The sequence below is a fragment of the Periplaneta americana genome, chromosome 4 (assembly GCF_040183065.1).
Source record: "Periplaneta americana isolate PAMFEO1 chromosome 4, P.americana_PAMFEO1_priV1, whole genome shotgun sequence".
Taxonomy (NCBI): domain Eukaryota; kingdom Metazoa; phylum Arthropoda; class Insecta; order Blattodea; family Blattidae; genus Periplaneta; species Periplaneta americana.
In genome coordinates, this window is record NC_091120.1 from 120,904,793 (window position 1) to 120,929,624 (window position 24,832).

The 24,832-nt window shown below is 33.9% G+C and overlaps 1 protein-coding gene across 1 annotated transcript in view; it reads left to right on the plus strand.

The window, feature by feature from the left end:
• The window catches only part of LOC138698160 (alpha-tocopherol transfer protein-like), an 87,452-nt gene extending 71,899 nt beyond the window's left edge, over positions 1–15,553 (plus strand). The window contains exon 6 of the mRNA XM_069823910.1: positions 15,186–15,553. Within this exon, the coding sequence (XP_069680011.1) occupies positions 15,186–15,340 (155 nt within the window). The 3' untranslated portion in view covers positions 15,341–15,553. The remainder of the gene's footprint in view (positions 1–15,185) is intronic.
• Positions 15,554–24,832: the final 9,279 nt, after the last annotated feature.

The window sequence follows — 24,832 nt, forward strand, 5'->3', positions numbered from 1 at the left end:
GGCAATTGACGGGGGTGTATGATGCGAAGTAAAAGAACGCTTGTAACTACAGCTTCACTTTTGGTTCGCGCACAACTTATTTTTTTCTCTACTGAAGAGTCATTGAAAACACAAGAGAAGTTTATTACCACAATCTTGTGAATTGTAGGAGTGGTGATATTTTGCACCGTGAAAAGTTAAAGCCAACTCAGTTGCTATAACTTTATCATGTTCAACTGAATATTGTGGGGGCATAAATATCAGAATAGAATTATTTCTACTATGTACTCTGTAATGTTCTTTGTGCCTCTCTGATTCAAAATGTTTATTAACAGCTTTATCGTCATCAATACTTTACTGTAAATGAAACATTGCACACTTTACACAAGCAAGAAAGTTCGTCCTCTCCCTTTTCTAGCCAGTCCTTGTTCCTATCATTTGTCAACCGTTCATAACTAAAAGAACTAAAGCATCTTTTTTCCGGATTCATATTGAACACAATACAATATTAAAAAAAAAAGTCGCACAAATTCCCACACTTCGCATAACAGACTGCACTGCACTATAAAAAAGCTGTAAGAACTGACTTGTGAAGAAGTTAATATTGAGTTTTAAATTTGAAATTGTTCCATTAGTATGCATTCAGGTTTCGTTAAAATACTGATACAAAACTTTTATTAACGACAAAATTTAATTGAAAATACTGTAGCTGTTTGAAGTCATATTTCTGAAATATATTATCATCATATCAAAATTATCTGTTTTAGTTTTCTATTTACGTTATCCTTCATTGTTGGTGATTGTTGGCGTAGTGTGAGAGACTAGTATCTGATTGGCGAAAAGAGAAGCTCGCTGAAACTTCAACACTACCACAGACGCTCACTTTTAAAGTTATATGCTTGCATCATTGTAAGCCTGGCACAGATGCTCATTTTTAAACTTATTTGATGGACAGTGAATTTTCACAACAACATTGATAATTATTAATATTTCAAATGCAATTTCCGCGGGCATAAGCTTTCTGTCGGCAGGAGGTATATTCATAAAACCGGGCATTCCGAGCGGCGCCCGTAGATCTGGCAACCCTACGTAGGTAACCTATTAGTTACCGTATCCAGTAAATAGAGAATGGCGCAAAATAGAGAATGGCGCAAGTGGATGTAAGCAAATAGCTAGCACATGAGGGGTAGAGACCAAAACACAACAGAACAGCAACAGGACAGGATCGCCTAATATGTTAGAAGGCTGCATAGATAGCGGAGGGACGTTGGAGGCCTCAGTCCTCTCAAGAGAAGAGATCTGAGCTCATGTGCTGTGCGAGTCACATTCGAGCAAGCTCGCTCTTGTATCGAAGACGACGAACGAAAACTAAGACTCCGATTTTCAGAAACTTCGGAAATTTCCGAAACTTATGTGGAGAGGGTAGTAGATTAGATTCGAGGCTCATTTCTTTCAAGGCCTAGCCCGACATTAGACTTAACGTCTTAGGAAATCCACAGGCAGGATGAGTTGTCTCAATTTAGGAGACTAGCCAATTGACTGTGAGATGATTCTAATAAAAATGGCATAATGTGGGGAGGGTATGTATACTTACTAAGGAGATAGAGGAATGTGTGTTCCTGGCTTTGAGATTGGTTGGGAGTGGGACATGTTTGACATCCTCATTATGAATATAAATTATTCAGTTGCTGAAAATCGAATTCAGCCCCGTCATCCAATCCCGAAATTTGAGGACGTGCAGGGATAAAGAAGAGAATCTCTGGTGTGTATAATAGCCCGAATTGTAGCTTACAACGAGACATAATATCGGGGAATGATAGACTGGGAAGAGTCGTGATCCTGCGACTCGAACAGGCAATAGTTGTATAGTCACTTCTCAGGTCGCTCACTGCATTCTGTCCATAATGTGCTTCGTGGTTTTCCACACGGTCCGACTCGCACCATTCTCTAATAAATGAATGAGTAGAATAGCTATTAGGTTACCGTACCTACGTTCATTTTCGGCTTTTCCCTAGCTCTTTAATGTTTCTTCATATGGGACAGAGAAAATCGAAGTGAGACAAGTGGCCAACATATATGGAGCTGACTTAGACACTTTCTCTCCATTCCAATTTCCGTTGCAAGGACGCGTTTTCGCCTGTCTTTTAAATGTTTCTCTTCCCATTTCTCCTATCCATTTATTAATTCAGGGTCCATTGGCTCAAAATTTCATCAGGGACTATATTCAGACAATTTTAACGTAAAGACATCTATATCGAAGGGTCACTATGTCTAAGAAGTAATATTTAATGAAGTATTCGCGTCAAATCATTCGGAACTAAGATTGCAGTGGTTTCACTATCTTTTTTTTGGCTCGTTAATTGATAATAGCCTCGAATCGCATTGAATGTGATGTCATGGTAGGTGGCGTAAACAAACTAAAAGATGGCTAATTGCAGCAAAGAAACAATGTTACAATACATGCGAGAATATCGAAAAAGAAAGTGCCGAAACGTAAACGGCACCAAAAACAATTCTGAATTACAACCCAAAAGCAGAAAACGCAAAAATAAAAAGATAATAATAATAACAACAACAAATTTCAGCACAAAAAGCTGAAGTTGATAGAATTATTAAATATAGAATACGAATGGAAGAACAACAGAGAAGTTTTAACGGAAAAAATGAGCTCTAGACCTAATCAAGAACAAAATGCAGTAACAGAGAAGCAAATAAATATTTTACAGAATATTTAATAGATAATTCGTTTGTTTATTCAGAACTCGTCACTTTCATGCAAGATGCAATCGGTTTGAGTTGTATTATCAACCAAAGCCAATTCCTGCATAGACATGGTGTTTGGGAGAAATTTGGATCATCTATCACATTATTTAAATGAACTGTGTATCCTATTTCAGCTAGGTACCATAGATAGACAGACAGACAGACGGACGGACGGACGTACAGACAGGCAGACAGACAGACAGACAGGTAGGTAGGTAGGTATTTGTCATCAATATTTATATTAGTTATGGTGTACCAAAACATATATAGGCTACACGGGTTTCACCATAACTTTCTATTACATATACCTATATTTAACATGCAATCCCGACAGCCTGTTAAACTAATAACTCTTCGGCTCTCGCTATTAATTTCAAACAGCAAATTTGTTTATAATTATCTTAAATCTCCACCATCTGTTCGTTCCACACTTAAGTTCCTTTCAGCATTCTAATCTTGCTAACTAAATTGATATATAATTCCGTCTTTCTACATTACATCTAACTCGTTCTACATATTCAAGATATTATTCTGTTGAGCATTATTATTTTATCAAAATATCTTTCTTAAATTTTAATTGGCTAACATAATTAAAATCCCTATACTAACATTCCTCTTTAAAAACCTTTAACATTTCACTCGGTTATACTCATTGGAATCTTTTCCTACAACTACGTGCCATATACATTGGTTTCCAAACTGTTTGAAGGCACGACCCACTTTTCGGCGAGACTTTTGCTTTCGACCCACTCTCCCCATATATCGTACAGTTTCTTAATCCCATTCGCAAAGTATATATTCTTGTACAATCGAAAATTACAATAATTTTACTCAAAACCACTGGACACCACCCAAAGAACAACAAAAATTGAAGCATATGGTGCAACAATATCACGAAATGAAGGAACATCAAAGTGGTATCTTTGTCGGATTAGAAGAGGTATTGCCAAATGGCTACTCTGCTTGCTTGTTACCACTTGAGGTGCACTGTGTTTTAAAATCCGTCATTAGTGTGTTAAATCTCGTCAAAGAAAGAGCGTTGTAAACTCATATTTTTATCTAAATTTGTAAAAATCAAATAGTGTAAGTTTTTACAGTCAATTACTTAACAATATTACATGCATTGAACCTTTATGTTATTACATGAAGTAACATTTACAAATTATGACAAACGTTTTCGCCAATAAATTTGGCATCTTCAGGTCACATTAAAACATATTAACATAAAATGAACACTTAAGATATTCCAGTTAAACACAATCGTTAAAAATTAAAAACAGGTATAAAAGACAGTCTGAGCAATATGCCATTAAAATGCGTGTAGCAGGATGATGTTACCAAGATATCGTGGAATATGCTGAGAACACTGTATTAACATAGATGTGTACAAACGAAGAAAGAAGGCATGACAGTCTTCAAGTTTTGTAGGTGCAGTTCCCAAAATGACTTAGCTATAGAAGACGAAGGGAAGAAGTTAAACTAGCTCTTAGGAAAATGAAGAATAGGAAAGTATCAGGAGTAGAAGGAATTCCCTTTGAATTAGTGAAATGATTGGATGAAGTAAAGAAGGAAATTCTGTCATTATGCAAGAAGAAGATATCAGATGACAGACGACATTAAGTTATTTGGATCATGGAGCAGAAGGAAGGCAGAAAATAGGAAAGATTGGAGACTGCCCTTGGACAAAACACTATGAATGGTTTAATGTGATGAGAAAACTTCATGTAAACGTAGGCCATTTTTTAAATTGAGTTTCATCCTTCTTAATGCTAAACATAAACGTGGAAATGAATGAAGGTTTAAGCATTCGAATTATCTACAGAAATGATACTGGGTGTATTACAAATTCAGTGAAGAATATTCACGTTATTACTCACTTGAAAAATCAGTATTAAATGCTGTTTTCAAAGACCACACCTTCTTCAGCAATGCACGTATTCAGAGTGCACCGCATTCCCTAACTTCTGTTCCTGTCAACGAATCTCTTCGGCTAATATTTTTTATAGATACATACAGATGTTGTACCGACGGCCGGGCAGCTCAGTTGGTAGAGCAGCTGGCTATGAACTGGTGACGGATTTTCTCGTTGCCAAACTTCCAGAACGGCCCCGAGGTTCACTCAGCCTCCTGTAAAATTGAGCATCCAGTCTTTCCTGGGGGTAAAAGACGGAGGAGGTAAGACCTGGCATATGAGCTGCGAGAGAGGGGAAAGAATGAGATATCAGAAAGAGAGTTTGTTTCATGATTCTTAATATTGTACGAATCTACCGACACGGAAATTCAACTCGGGCTAAAATCTAACTTTCCATCCCATACCCTTTCGTGATACAGCCACTGCACAAGATAAAGTCACAGGACAGGTCTTGCCTCCTCTAATGTACATATATAAAACTGTATTCGTCTTGCATAGTGCTCGACATAGTTGAAAATGTTGAACTCACCGTAAATGATAAGGGTGCATCCCCCCATCATTCAATGTCCTTCACAACCTACTTTGAGGGAATCCTGTCGTCTGAATATGCTCCTGGTATTAGTGTGTGTTCTTCGTTGCACCATACAAAGAATATTTTCGCTTCTTCTTCATTCTCAGGAACAGTACGCTCATAATTATGTCATCACAACACTGGGGATTGAATTAGCATCCCTCAGTGACTGAAACATGCGAACAAAATCACCACTTGAAGGCGTTCTACGATCTGAAAATCTTCTCACGATATATGTCTATAGCATTTTTAGCATTCACACCACAAAGTCATAGGCATAAATCAATAATATGAGTACTGGATATTGGAAAACTGAATTAGCATTTTTGCTAACACACTCTAACCGAACTACAAACATTGAGAACTAAGAACGTGAGGTTGTTTTGTATTATACAAAATGTTGTGATTTCCCATTTATGTTCTGTTTCAATCTGAAGAGTCGTTCCTCTGCACAAGTGTCCAGCCAATATTTCATTTCCCTTTTGTCTTGTAAATCATTCCTTTAATTTTGATGTTCAATAATGTATTGGTAAAATATGTACTTTTCATTTTTAAAATGCATCAAGAATTTTGTCCACTATATATCCTAATTTATATTCAGTTCTAGTCTTATCTGTTCTCTTCGAATTTCATCACATTTTTTTTAACTGATTGGGATACTAGCAGAATATACTAAACAGAAGTGAAATATTTTTTCTGCTCCAAATTTAGAGCCAAACTGAATAAGCAGTGTCGTAGGAATTTTATTTGATATAATCTGACCACTTCTTTAGTGTCTTCTTCCTTAATGGATCAAATCAACTCCACTTAGTAATTGAAAATATTTAACCTATTTAATTCTTCACTTCTAAATATAAGAATAATAGAAGATGCGTAACATTCTATGTACCTAATAAAGTTTAAAACTCGTTCTATAACTCGCTTTTAAATATTGTTTTTGTTCTTCAATGGAGAGTTAATCTACTATTTCAAATTAACTGACTGATTTTACATTTCTTCCTAATTCTCGCTTATTTGACATAAACGGCATAATTATCTTTCTTGATTAATAACACTAGTCTGCGATGAAATTCCTGCCTCAAAAGTTTTAATGTTTTTAGGGCATTATTAGCATCCTATAATCAAATTCAAAGCCAAAAATTTCCTATCACGTACCATTTTTTTGTTATTTTAATTTTCTTATAATATATTACGACAATTCATATTTTAAACTGTAATACTTTAACATATGTAGGTTTAGTATGTTAGGATACGAAAACCAAATGTATTCAACATATTTTTAAGGTGTCTATATTAAAAACCAAGGACACTGGATGTTTGTTTAGCAGATAGGGAGTGCAAGCACATAAGGAAGTTAGGGCGAAATAACTTGCAGCCTTGTCATTATTTTTATTTGTGAAAGATAGAAATGTCAGCCACTCCTTGGTGAGAGACTGAACTCAACTTGTGTAGTTCCTCTCACATTTCATTAGTCTGCGTTTCACCTGGAAACGAAACGAAATCAGTTTGAAGCTTTATTGTGGAGTAGAATGTTGAAAGTTTTTAGTTCAGTAAGAAAGTATTTACCATGTTGCATCGAGGATGTCTAAATAATCGAGGCCACTTTCGTTATATAACTTATGTAGGATATACACATTGCCTAAGCAGAGGTGTAATATTACAGATTTTGTGAAAAAGCTATACCATGCCTATTTTGGAATCAAAACTTGTAGACCAAAGTAAAGCTTGGGCACCACATAAAGTATGTAGATTATGCACTGAAGAGCTTCGTCATTTGATCAATTAGAGAAGACCGTTGCTATTCTTTTGGAGTACTTATGGTTTGGAGAGAGCAGTCGAACCATAGTAATGACTGCTACTTCTGTTCGTGTGATGTGAAGGGGTACGATTCTAAATATAAAAATCAAATCGTGTATTCAGTTGTTCGGTCATCCATTTTACCTGTGCCTAATGTACCAATCCCTGTGCGACCAGAAAATCTTAAACAAACATCTTTCTATTGGTACTGACAACGTGAAATAGGTTTTAAATACTTTTTCTCCGAAGATGATAATCTTGTATATTGCAGTAATGTGAAAGAATTAATGCTAAAACTTGGACTTCCAAACTATGACCTAAATGAATGGAGACTCTTCATTGCTGCATCCAAGCGAAGTTTAAAGGATTTCCTCCTTCATAACGGAAACATTTTTGGTTCAATGCCCGTTGCCTATTCAGTGATCCTCAAAAAATCATACACAAATTTGCAACTGCTGTTATTGCGACTAGACTATAGGAACACAACTGGCAAGTTTGTGATGATTTCAAAGTTCTTATTATGTTGCTGGGTCAACAATCTGGTTTTACCAAATTTCCATGCATTCTTTGCCTGTGGGATAGTAGGGCACGAGTTGATCACTGGACTATGAAAGACTGGCCACCTCGACAAATTTGGAAGTCGGTCGTAGGAATGTTGTGAACCAAAGCCTTGTGAGTTCTTCTAAAGTTGTGCTGGCATCTCTCCACATCAAGCTTGGCTTAATGAAACAGCTTGTAAAAGCTTTCAATAAGGAAGGAGGCTGTTTTAAGTATATATGTGAGAAATTTCAACTACTGTCTGAAGCAAACTGAAAAAAGATATATATTTAATGGTCCTGACATAAGAAAACATGTCTGGTGCAGCATTTAGAAATAGTATGGATGAAAAGGAGAAATCAGCATGGATGTTGTTTTAAAATTTCTTGGCAACAAGGATCCTAATTACCGAAATATTGTGGCTAACATGCTTGAAGCATACAAGGAATTTGGTTGTAACATGAGTATCAAAATTTTCTGTTTTCTCAGATATATTATTTCGCCGAAAATCTAGGATTTTTCAGCTAAGAGTAAGATGAACGATTTCACAAGGATCTGCAGGAGTTCGAAAGAAGGTACCAGGGACGCGGGAGTATCAGTATGCTTGGTGATTACTGTTGGATGTTAAAGCGTGATAGGACAGGAGGACTTTCTCAACTAAGAAGCAAGTTGTGTAATTTTTTGTGTGATACATTGTGCTAATTTATACATCCAATAGTGAAGTAAACAAAACAAAACAAAAACACTCTTGTGACATGTATGAACAATCATACATATAATTTCAGCAAGTTGTGTCTTTTAAATACTGTTTTTGAATTTGAAATAAAAATGTGAAATGAAAAAGTTTGTGATGAAATTCAAGTATTTATAAAATACATTTAAAGTGATTTTGCAAACAAACCTGACGTGATAGAAGAAAACGGATTGAAAATTCGGATTCAGCACATTGCCATTATATAAAATCACATTACTTAGTTTAGGCAACAAACACAAAGTTGAAATTCGCAGGCTAGTGTAATTGAATGCCTCCCCAGAATAATGTCGCATAATCCGTTTGAGCTACTTTACAGGAGCTATTATAAATAATATAATTCAGTGAATACCCATAAAAATTTGTAGCAAAAATAATTTTATGTTTTTTTAACCAGTGTTCTTGCACTTTTAAGCTCTGGTAGAATTCTCTATACTGAGGATCCAAATAGTCACACATGGTCATCAGATCAATCTTCTCCTTTTTAGTGCTTGGAAGAATATCTACATCTGCTGGACGGAGTTGCTTGGCTGGAACGATATGGAATGATTAATACGTTTTACCTTTGCCTCTTTTACGTTCACTTATATCAAACACACTCCAGTGTTCTAATACGTTGTGTTCCATTCGTAATCGGAGGACAGTAGGGTCGTCTGAAGATATTTGTAGCCACATTCATTATGTAATTTTGCAATCTGCATTTTTCTTCAGATTTTTCTCCAGAAACGAAATATCTAGAAAATGTGTTCCATCTATTTCCTTAATAACACATGGCTTACTTGGGTTTGCTGACTCGATAACATGTTTCCAATGTTCAGGAACATATGAAGAGCATACTCCCTTTCGTTTTTGAATCAATGCGAAATTCCTGTCACTTGACAGGAAAATAATGGGGTCTACATTTATTTTAAAACAAACGCCTCACAATGTCAGAAGAAATTGACACATTAGGCCTAAATATTTAAAGTTTAAAATGTAATAAAAACAAGCCAACAATAAATAAACTTATGTAACTTATAAAAATCCATGTTGGATATGCAACGTTTGTACAAATACTTCGTACCGAGGTACTATAATGTTCTTTCGTGTTTTATATTCCTTCACGATGTTCCTCAGCATTTTGTTTTTCACAGCCCTCCAATTCTGTATATTTACCGTCCGATGTTTTCCTTTATTAAAATGATTTAATTAGCCCTACGGTAGGGAAATGCTGTTTACGCCCGCCATGTTTCTCATCATATGCAACAATATTTTAGGGACTCCCAAATTGAAAGTCTTGTAATATCTTCCACACTTAATAATTCGGTATTCTGCGACTACAATTCTAACATGGTAGAATATGCAACATTTTTTCTCTTTAACTCAAATTCGTTAAAAATAGATTATGCAACATTATTCTGGGCAGGTATTCAATTACCAGTTGCGAGCAAGCTTTGGTAGCGTACGCACGCGATTGTACTGTCTGAATAGTGAGTGTTTCAGTTTCATAAGTAACATATTATATTACAGTGACTCTTGTGAGAGTTATAAACTGTGAAACTGTGATTATTTTTGTTAAGTGTTCCTGCACAAGTTTGCGTTTGACCAAGTCTCCTGATATTTATTTGATAAGAATTATGATGATAGAAAGGAAACAAACGCTTGTCATATCCTTCACCGAGCAAGATATTCCTTGACCAGAACCATATTTACTTCACGAATGGATTTATGAAGCTCTCCGACGAATGGAAAAACAACTAGAGATGATTCAACTGAATGGAGTGACACGGAAAGTCTTCATTAAATGTACTTTCACTAACATTGTTGAAGAAATATTAGAAAGAACCAAAGGTGAGTAATGTTATCGTTCACATTTTCTAATGGACAGAGAACCAAAGTGAAAATAGAGAAAGTAGGACCCGGCATTAAATCTGTCAAAATTTATAACTTTCCTCCGGAACTTTCTAATACTAATATAAGTATTGTTCTTGAAAAATACGGCACGGTTTATTCAGTTACAGATGATTCATGGGGACAGGCTTTTAGATATAAGATTAAGACTGGAGTGCGCACAGTTAAAATGTGTCTGAAAACGCATATCCCTTCATACATTGATGATTGTGGATTTAAAGCCTTAGTAAGTTATGAAAATCAACCTACTACTTGTTCATACTGTCATCAAACTGACCATCTGCGAAACAATTGTCCTAACAAAAAAGACCTCGCGAATATGATTTCTCGTAATAAAAGTGATCAACCTGCTTGGTCTAAGTTGGTAGCTGAGACGCTGCCGGCGAGACGATCTGTGCTTCAGATGGATGTAAATAACCACGACCCTGCAGAAAGAGAGCATAATAATTCTCAACAACTGGAAGTGGATGTTAGCAAAAATAATATATCCAGCAATACGACGGAAACTAAAGCTACCGCTTCGACGTCATCAGTAAACAAAGAAGACGTATCTGAAGTTATGGATTTACCAGTTAACAGTTCAACCATAACAACAGAGACAACGTCAGACAAGATACCCGAGGATGGCACTCCCCCACATCTAAACACCGCTTCAGCGCAGAATAATCCTTCTGCGCACGATGTCAATGTCAAGGTCAGTATACAAACTACCTCACAACAAGACACGAAAGACAGTATGCCTGTCGATCGTGTGAATGACCTTCCTATTTGTACGGTGAATCAAGAACACGGAACAGATGATTCTTATGATGCAATGTTTCCGTATACGCTGATGGAGAGTGAAACGACTGATTTAATAATTCGACCGTATTTAAAGAGGCAGGTTAATTCAAGAGATCCTCGTCTTGCAAAAAAGAAACAAACCGTAACTTCCAAAGTGGAAGGGTAATAATATTATAATTAGTTGTATTATTATAAAATGAATTTTTGCCTGTGCATTTTATTTTTGATGTCACTCCCTTTAAATGTAGTGGCAACTCTCAATGTTAATCTTCTTCGCAGTAGATCTAAACAACAGCAATTAACAAGATTTATTAATGACAATGATATCGATATTTTTTTGTTACAAGAAATAAATGTGGATAATATGCATTTTCTGGGTCCACGGTTTCATGCGATATGCAACCCTGGGGAAAATCAAAGAGGTACTGCCATTGTGTATCGTTCCAGTATTGAAATTCAACAATTCGAAATCCATCCAAGCGGCAGAATAACAACGCTGCTAACAAATGATAATACGCTATACGTAAATGTTTACCTCCCGTCTGGTCCGAATAAAAGAGCAGAAAGAGAACGCTTTATTACACATGAATTACCTTATTATGTAAGACATAATTTTGATCATCTATTTTTTGGTGGAGATTTTAATTGTGTGCTCCATGCAAAAGACCAAACTGGAGAATATAATCCATCGATAGCCTTAGACCGCATGACCCTTCAACTCGTACGTATCATCACCTGAATGCAGCTTCTCGTATCGACAGAATTTACGTGAACGCAGCTTCAACAGATAAACTTAAAACGGTCAGTACGATTACAGTTTCCTTTACTGACCATGATTGCGTAATGTTGAAAGTGGAAAAACTTCATCATGTACCACAGATCGGAAAAAGTTATTGGAAACTGAACTCTCAGTTATTACGTGATGACAAAATTACCGAAGATTTTAAATTTTTTTGGGAGGCAGTGACTGATAGAGTGAGACGGTCTTCATCTAACATTCTTCATAAATGGATCTACATTGTTAAACCAGCTATTCAGAATTTTTTTAAATCCCAAGGAATACAAAGGGCGCGTACTGCACGTAACAAGCTGCTCTATCGTTATCAATTTCTGCAGAACATCTATCAACTACAATGTGACGGTAAAGATGTTTTTAAACACATGCAAGCTGCTAAGAGGAGACTCAACTTACTTCAAGAACGTGTATTTCAAGGTTCCTTAACACGAAGCATCAATAGTTCTATCATTTCTGAAGAAAAAGCCGCGCTTTTTCATATTGCTACAGAAAAAAAATAAAGATCAAACAAAGTTTATACATCATTTAAAAACACCAGATAACCAAAATATCACAGCTACCCCCTTAATATTGGAAGAAGCTTTCAAATATTTCCAAGCAAGATTTCGCCACAGAGGACACTCTGAGCAAGATCAACATAGCGTACTTCAATATTTGCAACGAGCCATATCACTTGATGATCAACAACTATTAGAACAACCCATTACTGAAGAGGAAATTATAAGAGCGATATTTTCTGCAAGTTCCAAATCAGCTCCAGGTCCAGATGGAATTACCTATAATTTTTACAAGGCTTATTGGGACTTCGTAAAAGAGCAACTCTTAAAAGTGTTTAATGAAGTATTTAAGTATCAATTAGACTGTACAAGCTATACTGAGGGCATTGTAATTCTTATTCCAAAAAAGCAATGCACTGGAATGATTAAAGACTATAGACCGATTACACTTCTAAATGCCGACTACAAAATTCTAATGAAGATTTTTGCAAATAGACTAAAAACTCTGCTTCCTCAATTTATAGATACAGGACAAACGTGTGTAGTGCCAGGAAGAAAGATCACCAATATCCTCTCTACTATTAGGGATTTGGTTTTTAAAAAAGGAGATAATGATATTGCTGGGTTACTTAACATAGATCTTGAGCAAGCCTTTGATAATATAAATCATTCCTATCTGTTTGCAGTGTTATGTAAATTGAATATACCTATAAAACTTATCAATACCTTCAAACAATTATATCAGAATGCGCATTCACGTGTACAAATAAACGGGTATTTTACTAAACCAATCGCCATACAAAGATCCGTACGTCAAGGCTGTCCAATGTCAATGATATTATTTACATGTGCATTAGAACCACTGCTGAGGATGCTGACTTTTTCCTTGTGTAATAACAGACAGATGGTGACTATACCCCCGGTTTATGCCTATGCCGACGATGTGATTATTTTATGCAAAGAAACAACAGATCCTCCTCGTATTCAAAAAGTTCTACAAGTATTTGGAAATGCGTCAAACTCTGTCATTAATTTTACGAAGAGTACGTTCATGGCCCTAACTCCAAGAGGACAAACGATAACAACTCGATTTACTGATGTTAATGAAATGATAATTTTAGGGATACTATTTACACCCAATATCTTGGATGTTATTGAGATAAATTGGAAGGATATTGTTAACAAAATCAGGTATGGAATCCAAAGACACCTCAGTCGAAATTTGAATGTTATTCAAAAAGTGTGGCATATAAACACGTTTATTTTATCCAAAATATGGTACCTTGCACAAGTTCTTCCGATACCCGAACAGACAGCTCAACAAATTGAAAAGATGGTAGGATTCTATTTGTGGAAAGATTTCGTATTTCGTATCGCACGAACTCAATGCAGATTGTCGATCAAGGAAGGAGATTTACAGTTAATTAATGTAAAATCTAAATGTGATGCTCTTTTTATAAAATATATATTACGCGCTGACCACAGTATAGACACCTTAGTGTTCATATATAACTATGTTTCTTCATTGCATGCATCCAGTATGACTAGGTCTTTGAAAAAACTCACCACTGACGCCAACAAATTTTTGGAAGACACAAATATTGCACCAGAACAAATAACAACTAAACTGATCTACAGCTATTTACAAGATCAAGTGAGGTGTTTACCTAATGTACAATCTAAATTTCCTAATAAGAACTGGAAGAAGATTTGGTCATATTTTAAAATACCGCATATACCATCAAATTGGAAATGGGAGTCATATGCGCTAATTAATGGGATAATTATGACAGAAGAAAGAAAATATATGTATCACATTGTTCCAATTCCACAGTGCAATAAATGTGGGACTATTGATACAATTAGCCACAGACTAACAAGATGTTCAGATGTTTCAAGGGGTATTTGGCTATGGCTTCAGCAACAGTTAAATAATGTGCATAAGGCAACGAACCCGAACACGAATCTGCGGATCGTTTTTACCTGGACTTACCACAGACTCCTCATTATTTTAGTATATTGTGGCTTGTCATGGGTTTTATTTATTATATGCTGCAAATGAAAACAAAATCCTTACCCGACTTTATTAAAGAACTCAGAAGGGTATATCTACAAACTGATGTACATGTTAGGAAAAAACTTCAAATTTTAGACTTTCTTACGGAAGAATAGTTACTCCTTTGAATATGTGATTGTGTGTTCTTTTATAAATGTTAATTCGCAGTGCATCTGCGAAGTTTTCGGAACCACGTGGTTTGCAGGCATCATGAAGCCTGAGATTAAGATACAGTTATAAGTTAAAGCCTGTCAAATTAACCTTTTTAGTTTGTTGTAAAATTACATGCAGAATTTCCTCATTTAAATGTTAAAAATGCTGTTTTAAAACCTTAACCATTAGTGAAGTCAGTTTACTTTGAATGAGTGTTTAATTTCAAAGATTTTTCTGTATTAACTGTTAAATATGGACACCTTACAAAGTGTTAACATGGCGCAGTTCATAAAAATCGTAATGTAATCTCTGTTGACCTTTGTAATATACACTTTATATTAATAAATTAATTGTAAAAAAATTATCTCTTCTGTTTTTAGAATACTATTGTTATCAGTGCATAATATTTCATTTATGTATGTAAAATTGTTTTTCGTAATTTATATATTTCTGTTTACTTTTAATTTCCAAACTATGCCTTCTATGTATGTCTATTAAGTATTGTTGACATCTGTGTAAAACATTAAATTCTTATTTTTATGAAATTCGCGAAAAATTATTACGAACAAACAATCGGCATTCATTAAGGAAACCAAATGGAAGAGATGTGAAAATACGAATGGTTTACATATTTTACAATTATTCAATTCCCTACATATTTTCCCCATGTAACTCACGTAAAAATATTTTCAATTTTCAGCCAAGGTGAAGACTGTGATGATTGAATACTCAACTTGGTTTCAAGAACAGGAAAAGTTGAAGGTGGATGAAAGCAAGCGTCAGGGTAAAAAGCATCCGTTTTCTGAAACAATGGGCGGTGCTGAAGGTTCATTTCGTAAACTGGACATTGATTAATTTTGTCTGTAAGCTACCTCCGATATCACACAACTACAGTGCGATAAATTACCTGTAAATCTCTGCCAAATGTAAAAATATCTTAGTACCTTAATTTGTGTAGTAAAAAAATAACTACAAATTAAAATTTTCAGATACATAAATTAATTACATGTAGATCTATGTACGAAATATACAAGGTGTGAATAAAGTACCAAATATGGAGGACAATTATATGCTATTTTGTGTATGACTAGTAATTGAGACGTTCCAATTATCAAATGCATTCAATAATTTTTATAATACCATAAACATTACATTTCTTTTATTCCTCAATTAATATAGAACGAAATGTAGCTGCGTTTCATTAATTATTGGATATATAAAACATTAAACAATGTCGTCTCTCAAGTAATCATATAGGCCTACACTAGCAAATGTGAATTCCATAATGAATGTAAGGAGTAAAACAAGGCTACGGTTTGTCACCATGTCTCGAATATAATATAAAAACAACATTCCTAATAAATTACATGAAAGTAATAGTACAAAATGTAATTAAATTTAACTCAGAAATACAAATGATTCAGTTGTTCTACAAAAAGTGAGGATGGGTTATAAATTCCTATGCATGAGCTTCATATTTGAATATACATTTACAATGAAAATTAAACATAACGTTAACGTTAACTTAAGAATGTAAATGCTACCGTAAAATCAAACTGTCATGTCATCATTCACGATTGGAACATAAACATAACCGAAAACATAATTAGTAACATGCTATTGGGATATGAAAACGACGTAATTTCGCCATATTCTGTTTTATATTTCAGCACTCCACGATTATGTATCATACAAGCATAAACATAAAAGTTTCGAGTTTACAAACTTTCATGTTAACGTCTAACGGTAATATTAATGTCACTGTGTATGTAAATCATTGTGCACGCTCCCATTAAATAACATGACGCAATCTTCTGCATTTATATTAGGTTTTTGTTTTATTTTCATTGTGAATAAATCTTTAGGAACTAGAATATCTACTTCCAAAAAAGCTGGAAAATTACGTGACACAAACACAGATATATATACAGCGTGTAGACGTCATAAACTGCCAAAAATACTGATTATGGGACATAAATAACCGAAGAAAAGGCAAATAAAGTTTTTCTGTAACTGTCAAGGTTTGCCAGAAAAAGAAATGTGTTTTGTGAGTCTAACGTTTTTGAAAGAAATATAGACAATCATTATTTACTTTTACCAATACGTACGCTGAAGCAGTCGTTTTTTACTCTGCTATGTATACTTTGAGCGCAAAATTATTGGCAATGGCATTCACGTTCAGTCGAAATGTAAATAAATAGACTACTATCAATCTTAAAAGACATGGTATTTTACAAATCTATATTAATAATAAATCTGTAACCGAAAATTGGAATATAAATTAAGTTCGTTCTAACTTAGATTTTAGGCTATATGGCATTTAAAATATGTTATTTAAGGGGAGTTATAAGGGGGCCTGAATTAAATAAGTCGAAATATCTCCCTTATTATTGGTTTTCATGAAAAAGTTACATGAGAAAAGTTTTTAAAAATGATTTCCGATAAGTTTTATTCTATGAAAAATGTTGATAGGACTGATATTTAATGAGATAAATGAGTTTTAAAATAACAATGTTTTTATGCCTTTGCCGTCTTAAATGAAATGAAAACAAATGGCTTCATCTATAAGGGGCCTTGCATGACAACAAACGGAAGTTATTCATTTTTATACGGATATAATATTCTATGATGGGAGTATATAAATGTTTATCTATTCACTCGAAATTGTTAACTTTATAATTAAAACCATAAAAACTTACGGACTTGAGAGTGAAGTTTTATTGCACATGCATAAAAAATCAAGAATCGAATGTCAGTGATATGTGTACAGCCTATGCTTCCATATGGCTATATACTATTTTCAATGCCACCACGTTATGGCTGCAGACAAATAAATGTGGTGAGTAATCCTCACGAATTTCATTATATTGTAGCAATGAAGAAGGTGGTTTCACTTAAGTCGCCGATATTGCTGACTATTGTAAGTAGAAAAAGTCATAAAGGTGAATCTTGATCTTAATTCCTTATTTTGTTAAGTTTGATTGACCATTGCTTACACCATTTGATATTTTTCGTGAACACTATTTTCTTTAGATATACGCCTAGATCATATATACACCAGATAGGTCGGCCTTATAGGCTTTGACGTTAACAACTTTGTCAGGTTTACAACGCTGCTATCTAGTTGTTACATAAGGAGTCACGTCATAATTCCCATTTGAATTGCATTAGCGACTGTACTGCAATCTCGTGTTCGTTTACGGCGGATGGATGGCGATCCTGGTGCAAACGATTTTAACATAGCGATGATCTATCTGTTACATATATGATCTAGGATATACGTTATCAGTGAGACATTTCTTAAATTTAGGTAGAACTCTTCACACACAATTTATATTTCTAAATTATACGTTTGTTTAACCACTGTTGTGATTTATACGTCATGTGAATGGAAATAAGTATTTTGTTGTAGTAGAATTGATTATTATCATCACATTGCATAGTTTTAAATTGATTAGATTGTATTATACAGCTGCCAAAAAAATGTGGCCGCACTCGTGAACAGCGAATATTTTCTAAGTCCATTTCGGATGACGGTGATGTTACACGATGACTGTGTTTGTAGAAGCAGTTTCGGAACTATAGAGACATTCGATACTTACGTCTCGTAGAGTAGCGGTAGTGTGTTCACTTATGGATTGGAAAGTTGTGAGTTCGAGCCTTGTTTAAGTTATCATTTTATTTTGTTATCGTTCTTTAGCGATATAAATAATATTCAAGTTATCACTTATATTCTGTTGTAGTTCTTTAGCGTAATAAATAATATTAAAGTTACCATTTATATTCTGTTATCGTACTTTACCGATATAAATAACAAAGTTATTATTTATATTCTCTTATAGTTCTTTAGCGTTATAAATAATATTCAAGTTATCATTTATATCCTACTATCGTTTTTTAGCAATATAAGTAATATTCACGTTATCATTTATATTCTAGGGTATAGCGGTATAAATAATATTAAAGTTATCATTTATATTCTGTTATGTTATTTAGCTCTATAAATAATATAAATTTAATGTTAGATTTGGAAAAATATAGTTACATAATGCTAAAGATAGCTTTCCTTCTCATATTATTACATTATACTATCCCGTAACACAATAAAATGAAAATGAACGAGGAGGATTTGAGCCTGAGACGTTGACATCTGAATTCAGACGTTCTTCCAATTGAGCCACCAGGGCACAAGGAAAAAAAGTATAATAATATGCGAAAAATTTGGCCCAATCCGCCTGCAAGACATCCTAATGATTTGTGGAAGCTCGTCCAGGACATGTCCACTGGACTGAAAAATTGTGATCGAGATTGGAGGAAGATGGACTAAATATTCAATCGTGGCTTTGGTTTGATTTTTTAACTTTTAATTGTTTGAATTTTCTAAGACAGAAGCCAGTTTGCTTGTTTTGTTTATGCCACGAAAGATATTTTTGTTGAGTATAAAATTTTTCTTTCTTTCTATGCTTTCTTTCTTTCTTTCTTTCTTTCTTTCTTTCTTTCTTGCTTTCTTTCTTTCTTTCGTTCTTTGTTTGTTTGTTTCTTTCTTCCATTCTTTCATTCTTTCTTTCTTTTTTTCTTTCTTTCCTTCTTTCTTTCCATTTGCAGCCATAAACCATAATAAATAATGATAAAGTCATGGCATAACGCATTCATGAACCCGATGTTAATTAGGCCTACTAAAACAGTCATAAAAGACACAGCAGCAATTATATTTTCTCTTTACCTTAAAAACAAAATAATATAAAAAGCACTGGATGGTTTCGAACGCACGACCTCACGAATACCAGCCCGAAACTCTACGATTACACTACAAGTGTAACACGTAGAATAGTTTAATTATAACTGGATATAGCAGACATCGTGGTCCAGCAACATGTAACATCAACTGTGTTCGAATTGTAGCGGAGATACCCGAAGGGTACTTAGTATCTAGAGAGCAGCCACTTTTTCTTTTGACAGCTGTACCTACATTCAAAATTCTGGCAAGATTGAAGTTTTATTGGTGTTATTGGTCAGATAATTAGCACGTTTTCATAAATTTTGTTGTAATTTTAGGGTTTACTGGAGTCTGTATATGTGTATAAACATTACTATGAGTTGACCTGCTTCATTTTTTCAATACTGATAACTAATAAAATAACAGTATATCTTATAAGTCAGTGCCACCTTGATCAGACTAATCCAATGAAGTGGGAAGAAAACGTCTCTACGTTTATTTAATGCGGTTTTGCACAAGAAGGAAGATATTATCTTCTTATTCTTATTATATGGACATCATTGTAATCCATGATATGGACATAAATGTTTATACATAATATAGGGATTCTGTTTAAACCGTAAAAGTTTAATGTTTTTATTAATGCTAGCCATACCCGTGCGCTTCTCTGCACATGTTAGAAATAAATATTGACTTAAATATAAATACAGTTTTTTAATTACTTAGTGAATAATAACTTTTTGTATGTTGTAATTCATTTGCCCCTGAATCATTTGAGAGTTATATCAAAAACTATGCAATACTTTCTGGAGTTGTTCAATCAATTCTACTTTTAAGATTGATATTAGACTTTATAGAAAATTTGTTAGCGTCTGAAAAAAAGCACTTATAAGAACTGAAGGCCCGTACTCTCAGCTGGAAGAAGATTTCCAATTAAATGATAAGCCTAGGCTTGAACATCAACCTAAATGACGTAGAATTGATTTTACGTATTTCTTTTGCATCAAACCATGCCACTCGGAATAAGGTTTTGTACTGTTTTTTATTATTTAAAAAGTGTTCTGATAATGGATGTACTACGATAAGTAAGGTTTCAATTGGTTCTGGGGACTCTTGAATCTCAGGATGAACTACATTTTCAAATGCGCAAATAATCCGTTTGGTTCGTTACGCCATTTTTTGAATTGCATTTATTGCATAGTTTATTAATTTTACTCATTTTAACACAATTCAAATGAGCATGAGCTTAATCAATATTTGGATTATAAAATAATGGAATGCTAAGCTAAGGTCGCCTAATATTACTGCATATTAAATCAATACAGTCTCGTTGTTCGTCAATTCTCTGAGATGAAAATGAATGTGGTATGTACAGCTGTCAAAAGAAAAAGTGGCCGCTCTCCTGAAACAAAGTTCCCTTCGGGTATCTTCGCTACAATTCGGAGACAGGCGATGTTACATGTTGTTGGACCACGTTGCCTGATATCTACAGTTATAATTGAAAGTATTCTGTGTGTTATTCGATAGCGTAATGGTAGCGTTCAGGCCTCTTATTCATGAGGTCCTGCGTTCGACTACAACCTCGTGCTTTTTATGTTCTTTTTTCTTCTGTTTTTGAGAGAGACAAACTATACATAATGGCTCCTTTCTCTTTTATGATTATTTTAGTAATTAACATCAGGTTCATTAATATATTATGCCATGACTTTATCATTATGATATTGTGGCTGCAAGTGGAAAGTAAAAAGATTTTATTCTCAATAAAAATATCTTTCGTGGCATAAAAAAAACTAATTTACTGGCGTCGGCCTTAAAACATTCAAACAATTAAGCGTTCAAAAAACAAAACAAAAAGCCACAATTCAATATTTAGTCTATCTTCCTCTTATCTCGATCATCTTGCAGTCGAGTGGGCATGGAATTGACTAGTCTCTGCAAATAGCGACTGTTCTTAGACACGATATTCCAGGCATTCTGAACATACATACATAAGTGTTCTGTCCATGGGCAGGTCTTTCATTGCAAACCTAGCAATCTCCAATGTTTCCTATTTTCTGCCTTCCTCTTAGTCTCCGCATATGATCCACATATCCTAATGTCGTCTGTTATTCTTTTCAACCAGAGACCCAACAAATTCCTTTTTCTCTTTCTAATCAGTTTCAGCATCATTCTTTCTTCACTCACTTTTTCAAACACAATTTTATTTCTTGTTCTGTCTGTCCACTTCACACGCACCGTTCTTCTCCACATCCACATTTCAAATGCTTCAATTCGTTTCTCTTCATTTCGTCGTAATGTCCATGTTCTTTCCCCATACAATGCCACACTCCACACAAAGCACTTCACTAGTCTCTTCCTTAGTTCTTTTTCCAGAGGTCCGCAGAAGATCCTTCTTCTTCTATTAAAAGCTTCCTTTGTTCATATTCGCAGTTTTTCTTGGGAAGGATAGGTCTAAATGCGGTAACATCCCGTTGCTTTCCGTACACCACTATTTCTTTCGCATCTTATTAAATTCCAGGGGGCCCAAGCCTGGAGATGAGGAAAATGGATTTGACTAATTGGGCCCTCCGGACTTCACCGAAAGTCACGGCAAGGGTTAAATATTAATTCTATCAGGATGTTTGACCCGATCAGAGACCGGGAAATCTCAATTAGCCTTTGCCCCGAGCATCCTGGACTAGCTACTACGAATCATCACAACATCTTATAGAGTGTGATTGGGCCAATTTTTCCGAAACTGTTTCCACACTTTTGGTCTCGTAGGTCAGCGGACGAACGTCGGAATTTAAATGTCAACGTCTCAGGTTCAATTCCTCGTTACTCCTTTTCATTTTATTGTGGTTCAAGATAGTATAATGTAATAATACGAAAAGAAAAACTAATGCCAGTATTATGCAACTGGATTTTTCCAAGTCTAATATTAAATTTACGTTATTTATATCGCTAAAGAACGATTACAATATAAATAACTTGAATATTATTTATACAGTATCACTAAAGAACGATAACAGAATATAAATGATAAATATCGGTTTGTTTAATTAATATAAAATATTATATAATACGTATTTAATTATCTAAATAAAATAACCTATTTTACAAAGAAAGATGGTTATTTGTGTTATAATAATTACTTACATAAAATACAGATTATTTATATCGCTAAAGAACGATAACAATATAAAAACGTGAATATCATTCATATCGAAATTTCACAGATTTATTACAGATGTATTTAAGAAATTGTAGAAGAATAGTAATTAGTAACAGCGTCCTATTTATTCTTCTTGGAGCCAAATTTGTAACTTTTAAAAGTGTGGTTACTATGTTGAAGTGTATGTGTTGCAACAGATGCTTGATTTGTTATGTATGTGAGTCAGTTATGGGATGCTTGATGTCGTCGCAATGTCGTAATTATAGTTTGATTGTGTTTGTGTAACTATTGTGTACTAATTTATGATGTATGGTACGGAAAGCTGCATATTTGTGTTATAGAAGTGTTACGTATGTGTTGTTAATGTTTTTGTATGTTTCAAATTGATAAATGATATTTGTTTTGCAATCGCAATGCCTAATTTACGGATTGGTTATGTTTTGTTTACATCGCGTAAGCTAATTTAATTTTCTTTTCCATTTCTCTTTATGCTCATCTTTTTTTGTGTATAAAACTATAGCCCTAACATACATATGTAAAATACGGCTAACCCCCATTGGAAATACAATAATAATTATTATTCATATCGTTATAAAACGATAACAGAATACAAATAATGATTTGAATTTTATTCATATCTCTAAAGAACCAAAACAAAATATAAATAACGTGATATCCATAAAGAACGATAACTGGATATAAATGATAATTTGAATATCATTTACATCGCTAAAGAACGATTAAAAAATAAAATGAAAACTTGAAGAAGGCCCGAACCCACAACCTTTGAATCATTAAACAAGCACTCTACCGCTGATCTACAAGGCGCAGATATGGTACACTTTCATAGTTCCGGAACTGCTTGTACAAGCACATGCATCGTGTAACATCGCCGCGAACCGAAGTGGACTTTGAAAATATTCGCTGTTCACGAGTACGGCCACTTTTTTTTTTTTGACAACTGTACATAAATATTATTTTAAGAAACACAGGACACGAATATAGGTAAATTATGAGCGCAGGAACACTATTTCTTGGGAGTTATAACTTAGTTCTGGCGCACTCAACGATAAAATACTGATTTTTACTCCATAGGCTATAGTATGTGCTGTATTTTTTGTCCCAGGAAAATACTCATCTTTACAATAAAACTCTTAAAAATACTATTATGTTCTGTAGACAAAAAGGAAACTGAAATGTGCAAAATTAGAGTATTTTATGTGGACCAAATAAAGTTTAAATAATCAAGTAATATAATATTTCACCAGGATATCAAGTTTTCTGTCCGTAAGAATCGATTTTAATCTTACCTGTCCTCGATTCACTCAGGACTTACCGTAATATCACATAGAATTATGTCCATCTAGAGACGACACTTTCAAATGGTTAAATAATAATAATAATAATAATAATAATAATAATAATAATAATAATACAAATCGAATAAGTAGCTTATGAGATTACTTCATACAAACACACAAACATTTTCTGTATGTTAATATTGATAAACATTTATATATTTCCATCATAGAATAATTCTGCAATGCTTGGGAAAAGTGGTATAAGTCAGTTTCTACAATTTTTTTTTATTAATACAACTTGCGGAAAATCTTTTCGCTTGGGAAAAGATACATAAATATTTCTCCTATTAGAATAATTAATACAGAAGAAAATCAAATCGACATAAACCAGTTATGAAGACAGTTTTTACCTTCTCCTGTAAAATTAATATTTTTTACTTGTGCTACTTTTCCCGAGCACTACAGAATTATATACGTATAAAATAGTGTTAAATGAATAGTTTTGTGTTTGTTGTCGTGCAAGGCCCCTTTTAGACGAAGTCATTTGTTTTCATTTAAGCTTCTTAGTCTGAGGTGCGTGATGATAAAACGCATTGTTATTTTAAAACTTGTGTATTTCTTTAATTATCAGCCCTATCAAGATTTTGCCTAGAATAAAACTTATCGGAAATCATATACATTTATAATGTAACATGTTTCATAAAAATCAATAATAAGCCAGATATTTCGAATTATTTATTTATTTTAGGCCCCCTTATAACCCTCCTCTAAATAAACTATTTTGAACACCATATGGCCTAAAATCTAAGTTAGAACAAACTTATTTCATATTCCAATTTTCATATAAATCGGTTCAGTCATTATCGCGTGAAAAGGTAACAAACACCCAGAGAGACAGACAGACGAACGGACACACAGACAGACATGAAACAAAAATTTCAAAACAGCAAGTTTTGGTTTTTGGATGATTAATTATACATGATAGATTTGATAGATTTATTGATATTAGTTCACAAAAGTACAAACTTAATAATTTAAAAAATGATCTATATACATAATAAATATACAATTTCCTAAACTAAGTAATTTATCGCAAATCTCAGTAATTTGTTGTTCAAACTTGCACTTACGTCTAGTTTTAGTGCCTGTTTAAACCAATCGTGATAACCATTAAA